Genomic DNA, 18,410 nt, shown 5'->3' on the forward strand with positions numbered 1-18,410 from the left:
GGTGCGGCCGAGCTGAAGCTGCGAGCGGGATCGGGAACCCTTATATTTGTCCCTTTGGGATTATCTCCCCTCCGAATTTGTCTTTGTCTATGATTTCTACGATCACCTCTATCTGGTCGCCCGTGTCTTCCTCTGTGATTATCTCCTCTACGACTCTGTCTTTGTCCATGATTCCTACGATCTCCTCCGTCGGCCCCGAAAGTATCTGGTCGCCCGTGTCTCCCATTGGGTTTATCTCCCCTCTTTTTTGTTTTCGTCCATGATTCCAACGAATGTGTGTCAAAATGAGAGTGACAAGAACAAAACATGAAAGGGAATGCCAGGAAATCCTCCAAAGCGAGACTAATCATTAATGAAAAATAGAGACATTTGTTTCCTTAGACAAATATGCATACTAAACGACCGAACGAATTCATCCGGCTCCATCTTGACTGAGATAGGGCAAAATAGAGGGTCGAGCACGCTCGAACGTGGAGGGTCCTACCTAGCTCGGTGAGGGTGGCTGGAGGTCGATTGGCCGGCAGCAATGGAGGGCAATGGTGCGGTCGAGCTGAAGCTGTGAGCGGGAGCGGGAGCTCTTATCTTTGTCCCTCTGGGATTGTCTCCCCTCCGGCTCTGTCTTTGTCCATGATTTCTACGATCACCTCTTTTTGGTCGCCCGTGTCTTCCCTTGTGATAATCTCCTCTCCGACTCTGCCTTTGTCCATGATTCCTACGATCTCCTCCGTCGGCCCCTAAACTATCTGGTTGCCCGTGTCTCCCACTGGGTTTATCTCCCATTCATAGACAAATACACGTTCGAGCGTGCTCGACCCTCTGTTTTGCCCTATCTCAGTCAAGATGGAGCCGGATGAGTTCGTTCGGTCGTTTAGTATGCATCTTTATCGAAGGAAATAAATGTCTCTATTTTTCCTTACTGATTAGTCTCTCTTTGGAGGATTTCCTGGCATTCCCTTCCATGTTTTGTTTTGGTCACTCTCGTTTTGACGCACATTTGTTGGAATCATGGACGAAAAAGGAAATGGAGGGGAGATAAACCCAGTGGGAGACGAGAGCGACCAGATAGCTTCGGGGCTAATGGAGTAGATCGTAGAAATCATGGACAAAGACAGAGTCGGAGAGGAGATAATCCCAGAGGGAGACACGGGCGACCAGATAGTTTCGGGGCCGACGTAGGTGATCGTAGAAATCATGGACAAAAACAGAGTTGGAGGGTTGATAATCCCAGAGGGACAAAGATACGGGCTCCCGGTCCCCCTCACAGCTTCAGCTCGGCCGCACCATTGCCCTCCATTGCTGCCGGTCAATCGACCTTCTGCCACCCTCACCGAGCCAGGTAGGAACCTCCACGTTCGAGTGTGCTCGATCCTCTGTTTTGCCCTATATCGGTCAAGATGGAGCCGGATGAGTTCGTTCGGTTGTTTAGTATGCATTTATGTCTAAGGAAACAAATGTCTCTATTTTTCCTTATTGATTAGTCTCGCTTTGGAGGATTTCCTGGCATTCCCTTCCATGTTTTGTTCTAGTCACTCACATTTTGACGAACATTCGTAGGAATCATGGACGAAAATGGAAATGGATGGGAGATAAACCCAGTGGGAGACACGGGCAACCAGATACTTTCGGGGCCGACGGTGGAGATCGTAGGAATCATGGACAAAAATAGAGTCGGAGAGGAGACAATCACAAAGGAAGACACCGGCGACTAGATAGAGGTGATCGTAGAAATCATAGACAAAGACAGAGTCGGAGGGGAGATAATCCCAGAGGGATAAAGATACGGGCTCCCGCTCCTGCTCACAGCTTCAGCTCGGTCGCACCACTGCCCTCCATTGCTGCCGGTCAATCGACCTTCAACCACCCTCACCGAGCCGGGTAGGACCCTCCTCATTCGAGTGTGCTCAACCCTCTGTTTTGCCCTATCTCAGTTCAGATGGAGCCGGATGAGTTCGTTCGGTCGTTTAGTATGCATCTTTGTCGAAGGAAGCAAATGTCTTCATTTTTCCTTACTGATTAGTCTCGCTTTGGAGGATTTGCTGGCATTTCCTTCCATGTTTTGTTCTGGTCACTCTCATTTTGACGCACATTCGTATGAATCATGGACGAAAAAGGAAATGGAGGGGAGATAAACCCAGTGGTAGACACGGGCGACCAGATAGCTTCGGGGCTGACGGAGGAGATCGTAGAAATCATGGACAAAGACAAAGTCGGAGAGAAGATAATCCCATAGGGAGACACGGGCGACCAGATAGTTTCGGGGCGGACGTAGGTGATCGTAGAAATCATGGACAAAAACAGAGTCGGAGGGTTGATAATCCCAGAGGGAGAAAGATACGGGCTCCCGATCCCGCTCAGAGCTTCAGCTCGGCCGCACCACTGCCCTCCATTGCTGCCGGCCAATCGACCTTCATCCACCCTCACCGAGCCAGGTAGGACCCTCCACGTTCAAGCGTGCTCGACTCTCTGTTTTGCCCTGTCTCGGTCAAGATGGAGCCGGATGAGTTCCTTCAATCGTTTAGTATGCATCTTTGTCGAAGGAAACAAATGTCTCCATTTTTCCTTACTGATTAGTTTCGCTTTGGAGGATTTCCGGGCATTCCCTTCCATGTTTTGGTCTGGTCACTCTCATTTTGACGCACATTCGTACGAATCATGGACGAAAATGGAAATGGATGGGAGATAAACCCAGTGGGAGACACGGGCGACCAGATACTTTCGGGGCCGACGGAGGAGATCGTAGGAATCATGGTCAAAGACAGAGTCGGAAAGGAGATAATCACAAAGGAAGACACGGGCGACCAGATAGAGGTGATCGTAGAAATCATGGACAAAGACAGAGTCGGAGGGGAGATAATTCCAAAGGGACAAAGATACGGGCTTCGCTCCCGCTCACAGCTTCAGCTCGGCCGTACCACTGCCCTCCATTGCTGCCGGCCAATCGACCTTCAGCCACCCTCACCGAGCTAGGTAGGACCCTCCACGTTCGAGCGTGATCGACTCTCTGTTTTGCCCTATCTCGGTCAAGATGGAGCCGGATGAGTTCGTTCGGTCGTTTAGTATGCATCTTTGTCTAAGGAAACAAATGTCTCCATTTTTCCTTACTGATTAGTCTCGCTTTGGAGGATTTCCTGGCATTCCCTTCCATGTTTTGTTCTGGTCACTCTCATTTTGACGCACATTCGTATGAATCATGGACGAAAAAGGAAATTGAGGGGAGATAAACCCAGTGGGAGACACGGGCGACTAGATAGTTTCGGGGCTGACAGAGGAGATCATAGGAATCACGGACAAAGACAGAGTCGGAGAGGAGATAATCTCAAAGAAAGACACGGGCGATCAAATAGAGGTGATCGTAGAAATCATGGACAAAGACAGAGTCTGAGGGGAGATAATCCCAGAGGGACAAAGATACGGGTTCCCGCTCCCGCTCACAGCTTCAGTTCGGCCGCACCACTGCCCTCCATTGCTGCCGGCCAATCGACCTTTAGCCACCCTCATCGAGCCAAGTAGGACCCTCCACGTTCGAGCGTGCTCGACCCTCTATTTTGCCCTATCTCAGTCAAGATGGAGCCAGATGAGTTCGTTCGGTCGTTTAGTATGCATCTTTGTCGAAGGAAACAAATGTCTCCATTTTTCCTTACTGATTAGTCTCGCTTTGGAGGATTTCCTGGCATTCCCTTCCATGTTTTGTTCTGGTCACTCTCATTTTGACGCACATTCGTAGGAATCATGGACGAAAATTGAAATGGAGGGGAGGTAATCCCAGTGGGAGACACGGGCGACCAGATAGTTTCAGGGTCGATGGAGGAGTGTTGACACCTAAATTTCGACGCATCATTTAGTGGTTAATTGCATAGAAAATTAGGGATTAAATTTTAACCCCTAAACAAAAATATTAAAATTGCATAGCATATAGTTTAGGTTCATATAGATTAATTGCATTCCGCATCGGATTGGCGGTGGCAAGCGAGCTTAGAATTCGTCATGTAAATTGAGCTCGGACATCGAACGAGACTCGGCTCACTCGGAAGGCAAGGGCCGAAAATTACAAGTCAGAAGGGCTTGGTTGTCTTAATTTGAGCTTAAATTAGCCCATTATGCTTAATTAAATAAAAGCCCACATTAATTCAGCCCACTTGAAATTAAATGATAATTAAAGCCTAAGCCCAAGCCTAAGCCCATTAGGTCTAGAAAGCCCGGCTAATTGACCTAGATTTACATTATAAATACATCGTTATGTGTCATAATTAAAGGGGGGGTCTCAGACTTTTCGGAGAACAGAAATTCGGAGAAGTTGGAGCTACGTAATTGAAACACAAAGCCACGAGAGAGAAGGAGAGAGGAGCTGCACCTCCCCTTGGCAGCCACGATCGAAGGAAGAAAAGACAAAAGAGAGGGGGGCTCTCTTTTTCTTGGTCTGGAGATACAACAAAGTTTTTTTTCGGTTGTCCACAGAAGTTCCAATCACTTTGGCGTGCTGTGGCTCTTCATCAATGGCGATGCGGCATTCGTGAAAGAGCCTCGACACCCGATAGCCTGCTGTTTTCGGTGTTAGCTAGCCCACGCGATCAGCACCAGCGAACCTTTGTTGCCGAACCTGCAAAGCCGACGATCAAACGAGCTAGTCCCTGCACTACGATATCTCTAGTGTTCCTCGGAGATCACTTATTACTCTACGATTGGTTTCTTTGATACTTGCTGGTCTTCTGGTCGTTGTTGCTTATTCCCTAAGCATTATTTTCTCTGGAAGTTTTGTTGAAGTTGCGGCCAATTAGTCAGTCTATCATTGACGATTCCCCTCACCAACGTAGGTCGATATCTCTTTGCTGTTGTCGGTCCCTAGGTGTCGATCATTACCGCGGCTGACCATACCGCGAATCCACCGCTGGCCGCCGTTCGAGTTTGTCCATCACCAGTTCAAATTTGGAAACAAATCTGCAAATAAGGTAATTATCTTATCCCGATTTAATTTGAATATTTTGTTGCCTAATTTGTGCTGATTGATATCCAATTTTGCATATTTGAATAATACGCATATTTCAATTAGGATTTATTTCCTCTTTTTTTTGAAATCTTGGATATCTGATCTTATCAAATTTGGATAGAATTTAGAATTTTCAAAATCCTTTGAATATATCCAAGATATTTGAGATATTTAAATTTTTTCAAGATGTGATCGATTAGGAAAATTTCCTAATCCGCAACCGCACACGTGGAAATAAATCTATCTATCAGGCTTTAGATAGAGTTATTTCCATAGCGGGTATTTCGAATTTTAGGATCAATCTGTCAGGCTTCAGATCGAAACTTAATTCGAAAGATTTAGCGGTTATATTTTTACTGGATTTTAATTTCGAATTTTGGTAAAAAAAATGCCAAAAAGATTACTCTAGAATAGGTTAATTTCTTTAGTTTAAAATTGCATGTTTAGATAATTGGTATTTTTAATTCCGAATTTCATTAAAGAAAAAAAATACAAAAAAATAATGTGCCCGTCATTAGAAACAGGTCACGTCGTCGCATGACATATAGTTTGCATGTTAGGTTGCATTAATCGCATGTCAATTTTTTGCACGTCATTACATATAGGTTAGCTTTCATTTAAATAAGTAAAAAATCAAAAAAAGAAAATTTCTGCGCCTTTGAACTCTAAGTCAGGATTTATCAAAATTGTCAAATTGAGTATTTTTCTTGAAACTGGTACCGAAAGGGCGTTAGGGAATCTAGCGTAACCAAGTCCCCGAATCTATAATTTCTGGTTCGCAGAAATAAAATAGTACTCCCGCTATTTTATTTAGGTTTCTAATCAACCTAACTTAAATGATTAGTGGCGACTCCCGTTGAAAATATTTACATGCTCACAATTGGATCTAAGTTACGATTTGGTAGAGTTTGGGAGAACTCGAGCTAGGTTAGTTAATTTAATTGATCTAGTAATCCATTAGCCTAAGATCGAAAAGTCGATTTTTTTTAGGTCGCGACATCCTGCAGCTAAGGTCGCCTGACCTAGGCTAGATTTGTCCCTCGTCAGAGTTGAGCAACCCCGGAAATGGAGAGCAAGAGCTCGGCAGCTCTCGTCGGCATTGCCTCCACCCGCATTCCACATCTTCTCTCTTAGGTGTTTTTTTTTTCCTTAAATTCCAATATTTTATCTTGTCGACACCTGAAAATTACATGTAAGTACCAATTTAACGGTCAGCATTGACATGGTCGCTTAGGAGCCTGTCAACGTCGGCATTTCTGATTTTATTTTAACGGAAGAACTAATTTTAAGACTTAATTGCACAATAATAATAGTTCAAGGACCTCATTGAAAATTTCGAAAGGTTAAGGGACTTGCGGCTTTTTATCCCTGTCTTATTAATACCGAAAAACATGGAGAAAGTTAGAACGAGCACAGCTCCTACACCCGCTGCCGACGTCGAGCTTGCTCCTCTCCGCCGCCGCGCACCTCCGCCGCAGCCCAACCCCCTGACGGTGGTCAGCCCTGTCGGTGGTCTCGCCTCCACCGCCAACTTCGACGAGAACTCCACGAAGGCAAGCTTCCGGGTTATGCTGTTTTGGTTCAGGCTTTCTTGTCGAGACGCGACGTTCTTTTGCCAACTGTAGCATTTGAGCGAGGTCAAATGGCCACTATTTTGGTCGTTCTGCATTGGTAGCGACGGTTCAGTAATGGTGATTACCGCACTGACACTGATCAGAGCGTTGCGCTCAACGAACATCCCTTGCCCACCATGTGTTTGATGGGAGTTTCGGGGCAAATGGCCTTGAGATATCAAATGTAATCCGACCCAACTACCCAGAGAATCAGCTCGTTGATGCACTTCTTCGAGTGTTCTTATGAGAAATAACTGCGAAATCGAACCGTTATAAAAAATCTTGCCAAGCTTTCTCTGGGTTTGATTTTATTACTAGATTAGATTGTTTTAGGGCCATATAATGATGCCTCGAAGATGCACATAACTTTGGAGTTGTGATTGCTTCGTCTTCTAGCTTTTTTTTTTTTCCCTGAAAGAGACATTTGTTGTTTTCTCTTGTCTGCATGATTTTTCTTCTTTAATTGACTGTAAAGTCTTGGTAAGTTATAGGTGTGACAGCTAAAATACTTTATTTGATTCAGATTTTCCATGTTCGTGGTGACCGACACGGTTATTGGATGATCGTTACCTGGCTTATTCTGCTGACTGCCCAATGTGGATCATCTTTTTGCGGGCGGAGGTCAGCGCATTTTTAATTTTGCCTGAGCTCTGATTGGACTAAAAAGTTTGCTGCGATGGCCAGTAGATCAGTGATCAAATGGTCTAATAAAATTACAACGTCCCAAGTCGAGCAGCTTATTAGGGCTGAAACGGATGTACAGAGGGCAATGCTCATCTTTGATTCGGCAACAGCAGAGTATAGTGATGGTTTTCGCCACGATGAGAAAACCTTTACTCTTATCATATCGAAATTGGTCTCTGCAAATCAGCTCTGGACAGCGGAAGACCTTCTCCAGAGAATGAAAGAAGAGCAGTGCAATCTTACAGAAGACATATTTCTCTCCATCTGCAGAGGTTATGGGCGGGTTCACAGGCCGCTAGATTCGTTAAGGGTTTTCCAGAGGATGCAGCGTTTCCAATGCAAACCTTCACCCAAATCATACGTCACTATTTTGGATATACTTGTTGAGGAAAACCAGTTGAAACTAGCTCTTAGATTTTATAAACACATGAGGGCAATCGGTGTATCACCTACTGTTGCTTCCCTCAATGTTTTGATCAAAGCTTTGTGCAAGAATAGTGGAACGATGGATTCTGCCCTCAAGATATTTTATGAGATGCCAAATCGTGGATATGTTCCGGATTCATATACATATGGTACTTTGATAAATGGATTGTGTAAATGGGGAAAAATTAGTGATGCCAGGAAACTATTTGAAGAGATGGAGATAAATGGTTGTTCACCTAGTGTAATCACCTACACTTCCATGATTCACGGTCTCTGTCAATCTGAGAATTTAGATGAAGCTTTTGGATTGTTTGAACAGATGGTGGGCAAAGGTATTGAGCCTAATGTGTTTACTTTCAGTTCATTAATGAATGGATTTTGCAAGAGTGGGTGTTCTTCTCAAGCAATGGAGCTTTTGGAAATGATGGTTCGGAAACGGCTGATGCCCAACATGATAACTTACAGCACTCTAATCAATGGGCTCTGTAAAGAAGGGAAAGTTTATGAAGCTTTGGAGACTCTTGACAGGATGAAGCTTCAGGGTTTGAAACCAGATGTGGGATTGTATGGCAAGATCATTGCTGGCTTTTGTGACAAGTGCAAATTTCCGGAGGCTGCCAACTCCCTTGATGAGATGATACTAGAAGGAATCTCTCCCAATCGTTTAACTTGGTCTATTCATGTCAGAATCCACCATGCGGTTGTTCAAGGCCTTGCTGTTCATGGTGAAATAAATCGTGCTTATCAACTTTACCTAAGCATGCAGGCCAGGGGAATTTCTGTTGACGCTTCGACTTTCAGTGCTCTCGTTGGATATTTCTTGAGGAAAGGAGATATAGATAAAGCTGCTCGGGTATTTGAGGAAATGGTGCATGATGGATGTGCTCTGGACGAGGAAACATGGAAGGCAGTTGTTGAAGGATTTGTGCATTGGGAGAAAGGGATAGAAGCTGCTAACTTATTGCCTGAATTGATTAGAGAACAATGAAAGAAGCAGACAAGACTATAAGGATATAATCATTAGGTAAGAGTTAATGCTGCTTGTTACTGTTTCTACCGACACAGTAGATGCTCATTATTTTCTTTGTGATACAAATGTGACGATTTCTTGATGGTCATCGACTACTTGTCATGCTTATTTCATATGCATGACAACAGTTCCAGAGCCAGATAGAAGCAACATGAAGGCCTGACATCTCCATTCAACAGGGGCCATCTTTTTTCTCTCGAGCCCAGGCAAGTACAGAGAAAGCATGGGGCGTTTCTGACGATCCAGAAATCACCTGATTTTGGTGATGGTCGTTTCAAGATTCCTCGTTTATTAAAAGGGTCTTTGTTATTTCGAATTCCTTGAGAGAGAGTTTTTGGAGATGTACATGAGCTTGATGAGGAAGTCGTTCAAGGACTCTTTGAAGGTGCTTGAGGCAGACATTCAGCATGCGAATACCCTGTAAGTTCTTGCTAAAAATTCTCTTGTATTTCTAATGAATTTGAAATTTCTGCAGTTTTTATTCCGAAATATCTTTTCTGTGTCGTTGTGTTTGATGGTCAGTGCAGCATCTTTTGGGATTACCTCGTTTTTTTATAGGAAATTAATCTCAGATGGTTGAATTTGCTTGATCGACTTCAGATGTTACCTCACCTTTTCTGGGTTATTCGTGTCAGCTTCTAATTACTTGTCAAATTAAGCTCTAGCTCTGAATTCCCTTCTGATTCTTCAGTGTCTTTATTTCTCTTGTCTAGTTGAGTGAACTGTCTTTGCTGTTGTGTTTTGTTTTTCTCAAATCGCATTTGTTGAAAAACAGTTCTGTTCTCTGAGATTCCTGCATTTAGTTTATAGTTCATCTGCATAGGCGGCCACGCGAATGCTCGGTTTGTATATTTGATAACATGGCCAAAGATGATTTTTTTCCTACCCTTTATGTCTTGCATTTGCATGGTTCCTTGATTTGAGCTATTATATGATTTGAGCAGAATGAAGATTTGCTTTGTGTTGAATAGTTCAGAGAGGGTACGAATTTTACTTACTGTTGCTAATTAGTATTATTCTCAGTAATTTGGATTATGCGGTCTCAGATGGATCAATGCTTGGTAAGTGCCTTGGGCAGCATGTGAAATTCAGGGGCTTAAGGTTTTTGAAAGTTTTCGATTTCAGATTTCATGTCAATGTTCTCCATTTCTTTAACTAGAGTTGCATCAATGCAAGGGTAAGGGTGCATTGACAATGGAGAGGGGAGCCTTGTTCCATCTTGGTGCCCTTCAAGAACTCGCAAAAGTAGTTTGCGAGTATGTAATGAGTTCTTTTGTATGTTTTGCTTTTCGTTTCTTTCTCAATTAAGGCGAATTGATAAACAGAAGGCACATAAGTCAATACTTGCACGAGTTTCTTTGTACTCCAGTTTCTTCTGTAGAGTTTTTCATTTTTTGTACGTAGTCAAGAAGTTTCCTTGGTTCTTAGTGTTAGATTAGTTTTCTATGCATTTGGTTGAATGTTTGTATCGCATGTGGTACAGAGCATCTGATTTTCCAAGGGATTATGACGGCACTCTTCAGATGAGATTGTCGTACAGTCCAGCTGCACATTTCTTTCTTTTTCTAGTGTAGTGGGCAGATTGTCACTTAGCTGGTGCCCTTGGGTTGCTAAGAATTCTGATTCACATGGTAAAAATGGGAAGGAAAGTTCTCAGTTCTACTGTGATTTAGCTTTATCAAGTCATATTTGTGATAGGAGAATTGCTGAAAACTGGAAGTCCTCTTGTTCTCTAGGTCTATGATGATGGCACGACGACCATGTCAACCCATGAAAGAAGAGCTAGCATCAGAGAGTTCTATGGTAATCAAATTCTGATTCCCTACATTCAAAGTCTAGTCGACGATCCATTTGGATTAGTTATTTTGACAATACTCTTGTTCCTGCTGTTGTCACCGGTAACTTATCCAACATTACTGCAACTTCAAAAGGTGTGACCGATACTGAAGATAGAAGGCAGAAGACTGTCTGCGTGGAGAGGTACAGAAGGAGAGAAGAGGAGGAACATAGGCAGTATGCAGATATAGAATTTGAAAAGGAAGATGAATGTGGAGTATGCACGGAAATGAATAGTAAGATTGTGCTGCCCAACTGCAGTCATGCCATGTGCCTCAAATGTTATCGGGAGTGGTACTCTCTCTCTCTCTCTCTCTCTCACATGTGTATTGATGCACATGGGCCTGCCTGCATGGGGTCTTGGGAGTGTGTGCCCCTGCTGGTGTATGTATGTGTCGCTTGTGTGCTTGCGAGGCTGAGAAAAAATGTTCAAGCCATTGAACTCAAATCTGAAGTTATCAGTTTGGTTCAATTCGAGAAGGCATTTTGCAAGTCTGGTCCGGTTGCAGACCCATGTTTGATTCTGTCTGGTTTGCAATTTCCCAAATCAAATCATGCTCAGCGCTACATGTCTCTGTAGAAAATTACTCTCGCATGGTTCATCTGCTTTGCATATTCTTGACAGTCGGTAATTGGTATGCCAAAGCCTAGAATAAGTCAACCGTTCGAGGATTGTGACTGCACATCGGAGGAAGTAGTACCTGAGTAGAGATATTAGAACTTTCCAGCGAAAGACCAGTTGATTGCTGGTGTATATGGTCAGACTAAATAAATTATAAATTGTTATAAACAGTGTTTTCGGGTACTAAATCTCTTCCGTGTCCAATTGTAAGACATTCTACATATGTCTTGTGTCCATTTCAGTGCATATGTGTGATTAGAAATTTTAGAAGTTTGATGTATGTCCACTAGGAATTGGAGCTTTGCATTGTAGGAAACGTGGGAAAGCTAGTTGAGGAAGTGGATGGGTTGCTTTAGAGAATTGGTAATCTGGTGACTTTCTTTATTCAGAGAGCAGTTGCTTTTAAAGATCAATAGTAGTTCGAAAATGGCAGGTTGTTTTAGAGTGGGACATCGTTAGCCTTCTTTAGATAGTAATTATTAAGCTTCCCAGAAACTTTGCAGGTATTGAGGGCTTCGTGGGGGAACCCTTCAACTATTTCTTGTCTGTCCAACTTAGTTACAGATCCTGTGAGGTGAGAACAAGTCAGATTCTTTCATATACCATGAACAGAGACTTTAGGGAGTTGTTATTTGTGTGCACTCATGGATACGTACTAGCATGGATAAATAAATTGTAGAAATTTAGGAGAAACTGTTCTAAGTTTTATTCTCCAAAAAGGGCTACGAAATTACATGAGGCCTCCGGCCTTTTATAGCTGCTCGTCCAGCTAATTATTTTGTGCTAACTACCGAAGCAAAAAGCCAGATATACTAGCCATAAATCTGGTTAGTATCTGCTGGTTTAAAAAAAATTATCAGCACCCTAAAACTTAGGAAACAAATTCCTAAAAGCTAACAAACAAAATCCTGAAAATCTGGAAACAAAATAATCGAACTTCTACTGCTAACTAAAATATCCGGATCTGGTTTTCAACACTCCCCCTCAAGCTGGGTTATGAATGTCTATCATACCCAGCTTGCACCTTAGAGTCTCGAAACTATTTCTGGATAAAACCTTGGTCAGTATATCCGCTGTTTGATGATTGGTTGGAACATACAAGAGCTTCAATATTCCTTCATCAAGTTTTTCTTTGATGAAATGCCGATCGATCTCCACATGTTTTGTTCTATCATGATGAACCGGGTTCTTGGCAATCTCAATAGCAGCTTTGTTGTCACATAATAATAACATAGGATTGGTATTAGTGAATCCTAGTTCATTTAAGACTCTTCTCAGCCACATGCCTTCACATATTCCTTGACACATTGCTCTAAACTCCGCTTCAGCGCTGCTCCTAGCAACAACGGGTTGCTTCTTGCTTCTCCAAGTAACCATGTTGCCCCATACGAAGGTACAATACCCTGTTGTTGACCTTCGGTCCGTGAGAGATCCAGCCCAATCTGCATCCGTGAAAATCTCCACGTTTCTCTCCTCTGTTTTCTTAAAGTAAAGCCCTCTTCCAGGACTTCTTCTTGAATCTTGTAAGATTCGAAAAACCGCACTGCAGTGCTTCTCTGTTGGTTGGTTCATGTATCTACTAACCATACTTACTGCGAAACCAATGTCTGGCCGAGTATGTGAGAGATAGATTAGTTTGCCAACTAATCTTTGATATCTCCCTTTGTCCGTTAATGGTCCTTCTTCTTCCATCTCGGTTTTATAGGTAGAATCCATGGGGTTGTCAGCTGGTTTACACCCAAGCATACCGGTTTCCTTCAAGAGATCAAGAGTATACTTACGTTGGGAAATTGCAATCCCTTTCCGTGACCGAGCTACCTCCATACCTAGGAAGTACTTGAGTTGACCTAGGTCTTTAACTTCGAATTCTTGTGCCAAGATATTCTTCGTTTTCCAATCTCCTCCCAGTTGTCACCAGTTAGGATTATATCATCGACGTATACGATCATTATTGCTCTTCTACCTTCATCGACTTCTTGACAAACATTGTATGATCCGTTTGACATTGAGTGAAGTTCAGCTTCTCAACGACCCTTGTTAACCTCTCGAACCAAGCACGAGGTGATTGCTTTAGGCCGTATAGGGATTTCTTGAGTTTGCACACCTTGTTGAAGCTCTCTTTAGTGTCAATTCCAGGTGGGACCTCCATAAAGACTTCTTCCTCCAATTCCCCATTTAAGAAGGCATTCTTTATGTCTAATTCTTTGTAGGGCCAGTCCAAGTTAGCCGCAAAAGAGAGCAACACTCGGATGGAGTTTAGTTTGGCCACCGGAGCGAAGGTTTCTTCGTAGTCTATTCCATATGATTGTGTGAATCCCTTAGCGACCAGCCTTGCCTTGAAACGATCAACACTACCATCGGCGTTGTGCTTAAGCGTAAAGACCCACTTACATCCCACCAATTTCTTCCCGGTGGCAATTCAGTATATTCCCAAGTCTTATTCTTCTCAAGTGCATGAATTTCCTCAAGAACCGCTCTTTTCCACTCCATTGAGCAAGTGCCTCATGGATATTCTTGGGAATTTGAATGTCGCTCAACGTTGAAACAAATGCCTTGTATTTCGGAGACAACTTTTCGTAAGACACAAAGTTGTTAATGGGATGTTGAGTGCACTGTCTCTTCCCCTTCCTAAGAGCAATAGGCTGATTAAGATCATCAAGTATAGCAGAATTTTCTGAGTTTGCAGAAGCATTACCTTCATCGACAGTGGGTCTTGAACTCGGATCTGTCTCTTGAGCCGGCCTTGATGTAGTACGGTCCTCCAACTCCTTTTGAGTCTTGCGCCTAGAGTAGACAATTACCTCTTTATTTTTGTCTTGTGTAGCATCTTGAATGGGTAGACACGAAAGACTTTCGGATGTTGGATGACTCTCGGATGTTGGAATGGGTAGATACGGAAGACAAGGAGAATTTGTTTGTTGTGACCCGAATGACTGAGAAGTGTCCCAAAAATAATATTCCTCACAACTCTCCCCCTGAATGATATTTTTGGAGTGAAAGGGCTGGTGCTCAAAGAAGGTAACATCCATGGTGGTATAAAAACGCTTTGTTTGTGGGCAATAACACTTATATCCACTTTGATTTGGAGCGTATCCTAGAAACACACATTTGAGGGACTTAGGATCTAGCTTGCTGCGATGTTGCTGATTTATATGAACAAATGTTGTGCAGCCGAATACTTTGAGTGGGATATGTGAGGCAAAACGAATATGTGGGTAGGTATGAAGTAGCCTTTGAAATGGTGTTCGGAAATCTAGAACACGGGAAGGCATACGATTGATGAGATATGTGGCTGTTAACATTGCTTCTCCCCAAAAATGTTTAGGAACATGAGTGGCTATCATAAGAGAACGGGCGACTTCCAAAAGATGCCTATTTTTTCTCTCCGCCACTCCATTTTGTTGTGGAGTTTCTACACAAGAGCTAATATGTATGATACCTTGGCTATTTAGATATGACCCGAGCTGTGAGTGAAAGTATTCTCTCCCATTATCCGTTTTGAAAACTTGGATTTTTGTGCTGAATTGGGTTTGGATCATTTGGTTGAAGGTTTGAAAAATTCGGCCAATATCTGATTTTTCTTTCATCAGAAAAAGCCAAGTGAGTCTTGTGTGATCATCAATGAAGGTAACAAACCACCTAGAACTAGTAATATTATTGACACGAGAAGGTCCCCAAATATCACTATGAATCATGTGAAATGGATGAGAAGACTTATAAGGTTGCAAAGGGTATGAACTGCGAGTATGTTTGGATAATTGACACACCTCACATTGAAATTTTATTGAATCTTTATTGAACAAAGAAGGTAGCAACCTTTTTAAGTACGAGAAATTTGGATGACCTAACCTATAGTGCCACAATCTTACTTCACTCTCTTCCTTAGCACGAGATGCTACACATGACATCTTCTTGTTTTTCCATTCTGAGGCATTAACTCGCAGAAGGTAGAGGCCCGCATCCATCTCAGCACTGCCAATCGTCATCCCCGAGTTCAAAACCTGAAATTCACATGAGTGTGGGAAAAATTTAGTAGTGCAGCCTAAATCTTTGGTTAACTTGCTGATGGAGAGAAGATTATAGCTGAGTTTGGGAATAAATAATCGAATTCAAGTGTTATATCTTTTGAAATAACCACCGATCCAACACCGACCACCTTTGAGCAAGAACCATCGCAATTCGAACGCTAGTGCCGTTTTGACATGGATTGTACTCGTTGAACACCGTGATATCTCCGGTCATGTGGTCGGATGCTCCCGAGTCTACAACCCAAGAGGTGATTTTCTCCCGTTTAGCACTAAAGGCATTTAGAGAATTACCTCGTTGAGCTATTGTTCTTCGTACTAACCCCTTATGAACGGGTTGCCTTCGAACCCGATTCCCCGTAGCAGCCTTTTTCAAGCATCTCCAGTTGCTCTTTGTTGAAGGGACTCGAATCTACCGGCGTTTGTTTCGGTTTGGACTATGTTGCTTCGCTTCTCCCGGTCTTGAGTAGGACGTGAGGCGATGGCTTCCAATCATCCGGCCGACCATGAAGTTTCCAAGCATGTGTCTTTTGTGTGACTGTCCGTTTGCAATGATCACACCACGGACGACCACCCTTTCGCTGGTTGTTGTTGTTTGACCGAGTGCCTCGACCGTAGGATGGTTGAGATCCTCGGGCTATTAAGGCAGAATTTTCTGGATTGGTCTGGTTTTTTGAACAACCAAGCATCACCTTTCGCCGAGTCTCTTCTCTCCTGACCTCCGCAAAAACTTCTCGTACATTAGGTAGGGGCTTTATGCTCAGAACTCGTCCACGTACCTCGTCAAGCTCTTGATTCAAGCCTAACGAAATTTATAGATGCGTTCTCGATCTTGAATCGCTTGTACCGCTTGCTATCTTCGAGGACAACTCCACATCATATCTTCCAAAGATGTCAAGTTGCCGCCAATGACGCATGAGTTGGTTAAAATAATCGATGATTGAAGATTCCCCTTGCCTTAGATCATGAAGAATGCCCTTGATCTCGAAGATGGCGAGGTGTTATCTTTGTTGGAATAAGTTTCATGAACAAGCATCCCAAATCTCCTTATTGTTTGGTAATACATGAAATTCTCCCTGTTTCATTCGTCATTGAATTAGCTGACCAGGACATCACCATGTTATTTTCCACCTTCCATGTTCGATAGTTTGGGCTTGTCGCCTCGGGTTGTACGGCAACTCCGGTTAGGTAATCTTCTTTACCTTTTCCGCAAAACGAAAATCATGACAGAATGGGACCATTGATTGAAGTTGTGACCGGTAAGTTTATGACCCGGTGATGAGAAGAGTTCCCCTTCGGATACATTGATAGGTTGGGTAATCAAAGGAGAGTTCGAAGCTTTAGGGTCTCGAGGTTTCACTCTCAACCTCGCTTGCCATGGTGGCTCTAGGGTATTTTGTCATGGTGGAAACACTCGGAGATGTGGTAGAAAAGAATGGTCCAGATCGAGGCTCGATACCATGTAGAAATTTAGGAGAAACTGTTCTAAGTTTTATTCTCCAAAAAGGGCTACGAAATTACATGAGGCCTCCGGCCTTTTATAGTTGCTCGTCCAAGCTAATTATTTTGTGCTAACTCGAAGCAAAAAGCCGATATACTAGCCATAAATCTGGTTAGTATCTCTGGTTTAAAAAATTATCAGCACCCTAAAACTTAGGAAACAAATTCCTAAAAGCTAACAAACAAAATCCTGAAAATCTGGAAACAAAATAATCGAACTTCTACTGCTAACTAAAATATCCGGATCTGGTTTTCAACATAAATCATGTGCAAAAAGGGCTGCATCCTATGAGAGTATTTTGAGCATTTCACTGTAGCCTAGTTGATGATTTTTGGTCTTCAAATTTTTATGTCGGAGGAGGCGGACCCATATTATATAACCTTGGGTTTCTGCTTACTGGAAAAAGTGAAAGAGAAAACCATGGTTTTGTTGTCTCTTGCACTTGTTTATGCGGATTCATTTTTATCAAATTGTCTTGTGTGGACAATTAATGCTTGGACATCCAGTTGCACGATTAAGAATGACGAGACTGATGAGGGGTGAGGGAATTGGATTTGATTTGAACAAGTTTTTGTCCGAAATGGGTTTTGCTTTTCAATAAATGCAATTCCACCATCACCCTCCATAACTACATCTATTATGGCATTATTCATGAATTAGTGAGTTCACTTCTGATTCTCCTCGTTACATACACATAAATTCTTCTTTCAGCAAAAAATTCAGATTAAAGTTTTCAAAGATATCGCTCGCGATATCTGATAGTTGGCGGGAGTTCAAATTCAGTAGTTTCATATCAAAGGTGAATAACCTTAATAAGGTTACCAGTTCTTGTGAAACATTTTGAAAATCTCCTCTACAGGTTCAAACTACTATAAAATGAGTTTAATTTGTTTCATTCTCATGGAGTCAGGGATGTTTTTTTATGATTATAATTGCTAGTTTTCACATTTATGTTGTTTGCTATCTGCCAACAAGCAACAAGAGCAGTTAATCTAGGTTGCCATGCGTTATTTTTCTGGGTTCTCTAATCTTGTTTAATTTTTAGACGTAGTCCATCGTCAAGTTGGGTTATTCAGTTTTATGATTTGTTTGGCCGAGTCACGTGCGAAGATCAGATGCTAGAACAACTGTGATCTTTTACTCTAGCATTGCTGTTCTGGTTTTTTTCCATTAACTGCGGGGTTTGTGTGAAAATCCTCTCATGTGGTCTCGTTGTGACACTACAGGCAGACGAGATCGCAGTGGTGCCCCTTCTGTCGGAACAACCTCAAGAGAGTAAACTCGGGCGATCTTTGGATATTCATGGACAGCAGGGACGTAGTTGACGTGGCGACCGTGACGAGGGAGAGTCTTCGGAGGCTTTTCATGTACATAGATAAGTTGCCTCTGGTCGTTCCCGACAATATCTTCGAAACATATGATTCTCACCTAAGGTGATTAAAAAATGGTCGAAACCGAAACCCATTGTCCGAGCTTGTTCTCCTCCTTGATGGGTCCTTACATTTTAATCCTGTTATGAGGGAAAAGGTTGTTGGTTAGTCCTGCCTCTTCATGTCAGAAGACCCAGCCTGATTTCTTGTGGGCTGGAGGGTGAAGTTCAGATCAGAGTTGGTGGTTCATTGGAAGTTCTACATAAAATCTGCACTTTACCAATTCTCACATCTGTATATATAATTTGTAAAGATACTT

At 42.8% G+C, this 18,410-nt stretch overlaps 1 protein-coding gene and 1 pseudogene across 2 annotated transcripts; both read left to right on the forward strand.

The window, feature by feature from the left end:
* The first annotated feature begins 7,083 nt into the window (after nt 1-7,083).
* LOC130139209 (pentatricopeptide repeat-containing protein At5g46100-like) lies at nt 7,084-9,037 on the forward strand. 2 transcript variants are annotated; one of them, XM_056315696.1, is made up of 2 exons: nt 7,084-8,731; nt 8,917-9,037. In XM_056315696.1, the coding sequence occupies exon 1, from the start codon at nt 7,274-7,276 to the stop codon at nt 8,693-8,695; it is 1,422 nt and encodes a 473-aa protein (XP_056171671.1). In that variant the 5' UTR covers nt 7,084-7,273; the 3' UTR covers nt 8,696-8,731; nt 8,917-9,037. The 2 variants fall into 2 exon arrangements, with proteins under 2 accessions (XP_056171671.1, XP_056171670.1); XM_056315695.1 differs by having other exon boundaries at nt 8,866-9,004.
* A 40-nt stretch (nt 9,038-9,077) lies between these two features.
* Nucleotides 9,078-18,175, forward strand: LOC130139210 (E3 ubiquitin-protein ligase AIRP2-like; annotated as a pseudogene).
* The last annotated feature ends 235 nt before the right edge of the window (nt 18,176-18,410 follow it).

This window comes from Syzygium oleosum, unplaced genomic scaffold (assembly GCF_021117445.2).
Source record: "Syzygium oleosum isolate NSW1041296 unplaced genomic scaffold, Sole_v2.1 Sole_v2.11, whole genome shotgun sequence".
In the NCBI taxonomy this organism is placed as follows: domain Eukaryota; kingdom Viridiplantae; phylum Streptophyta; class Magnoliopsida; order Myrtales; family Myrtaceae; genus Syzygium; species Syzygium oleosum.

Excerpts from the sequence above, each read along its gene's own strand:
- LOC130139209 (XM_056315696.1), top strand. The coding sequence starts at position 7,274 with ATGGCCAGTAGATCAGTGATCAAATGGTCTAATAAAATTACAACGTCC.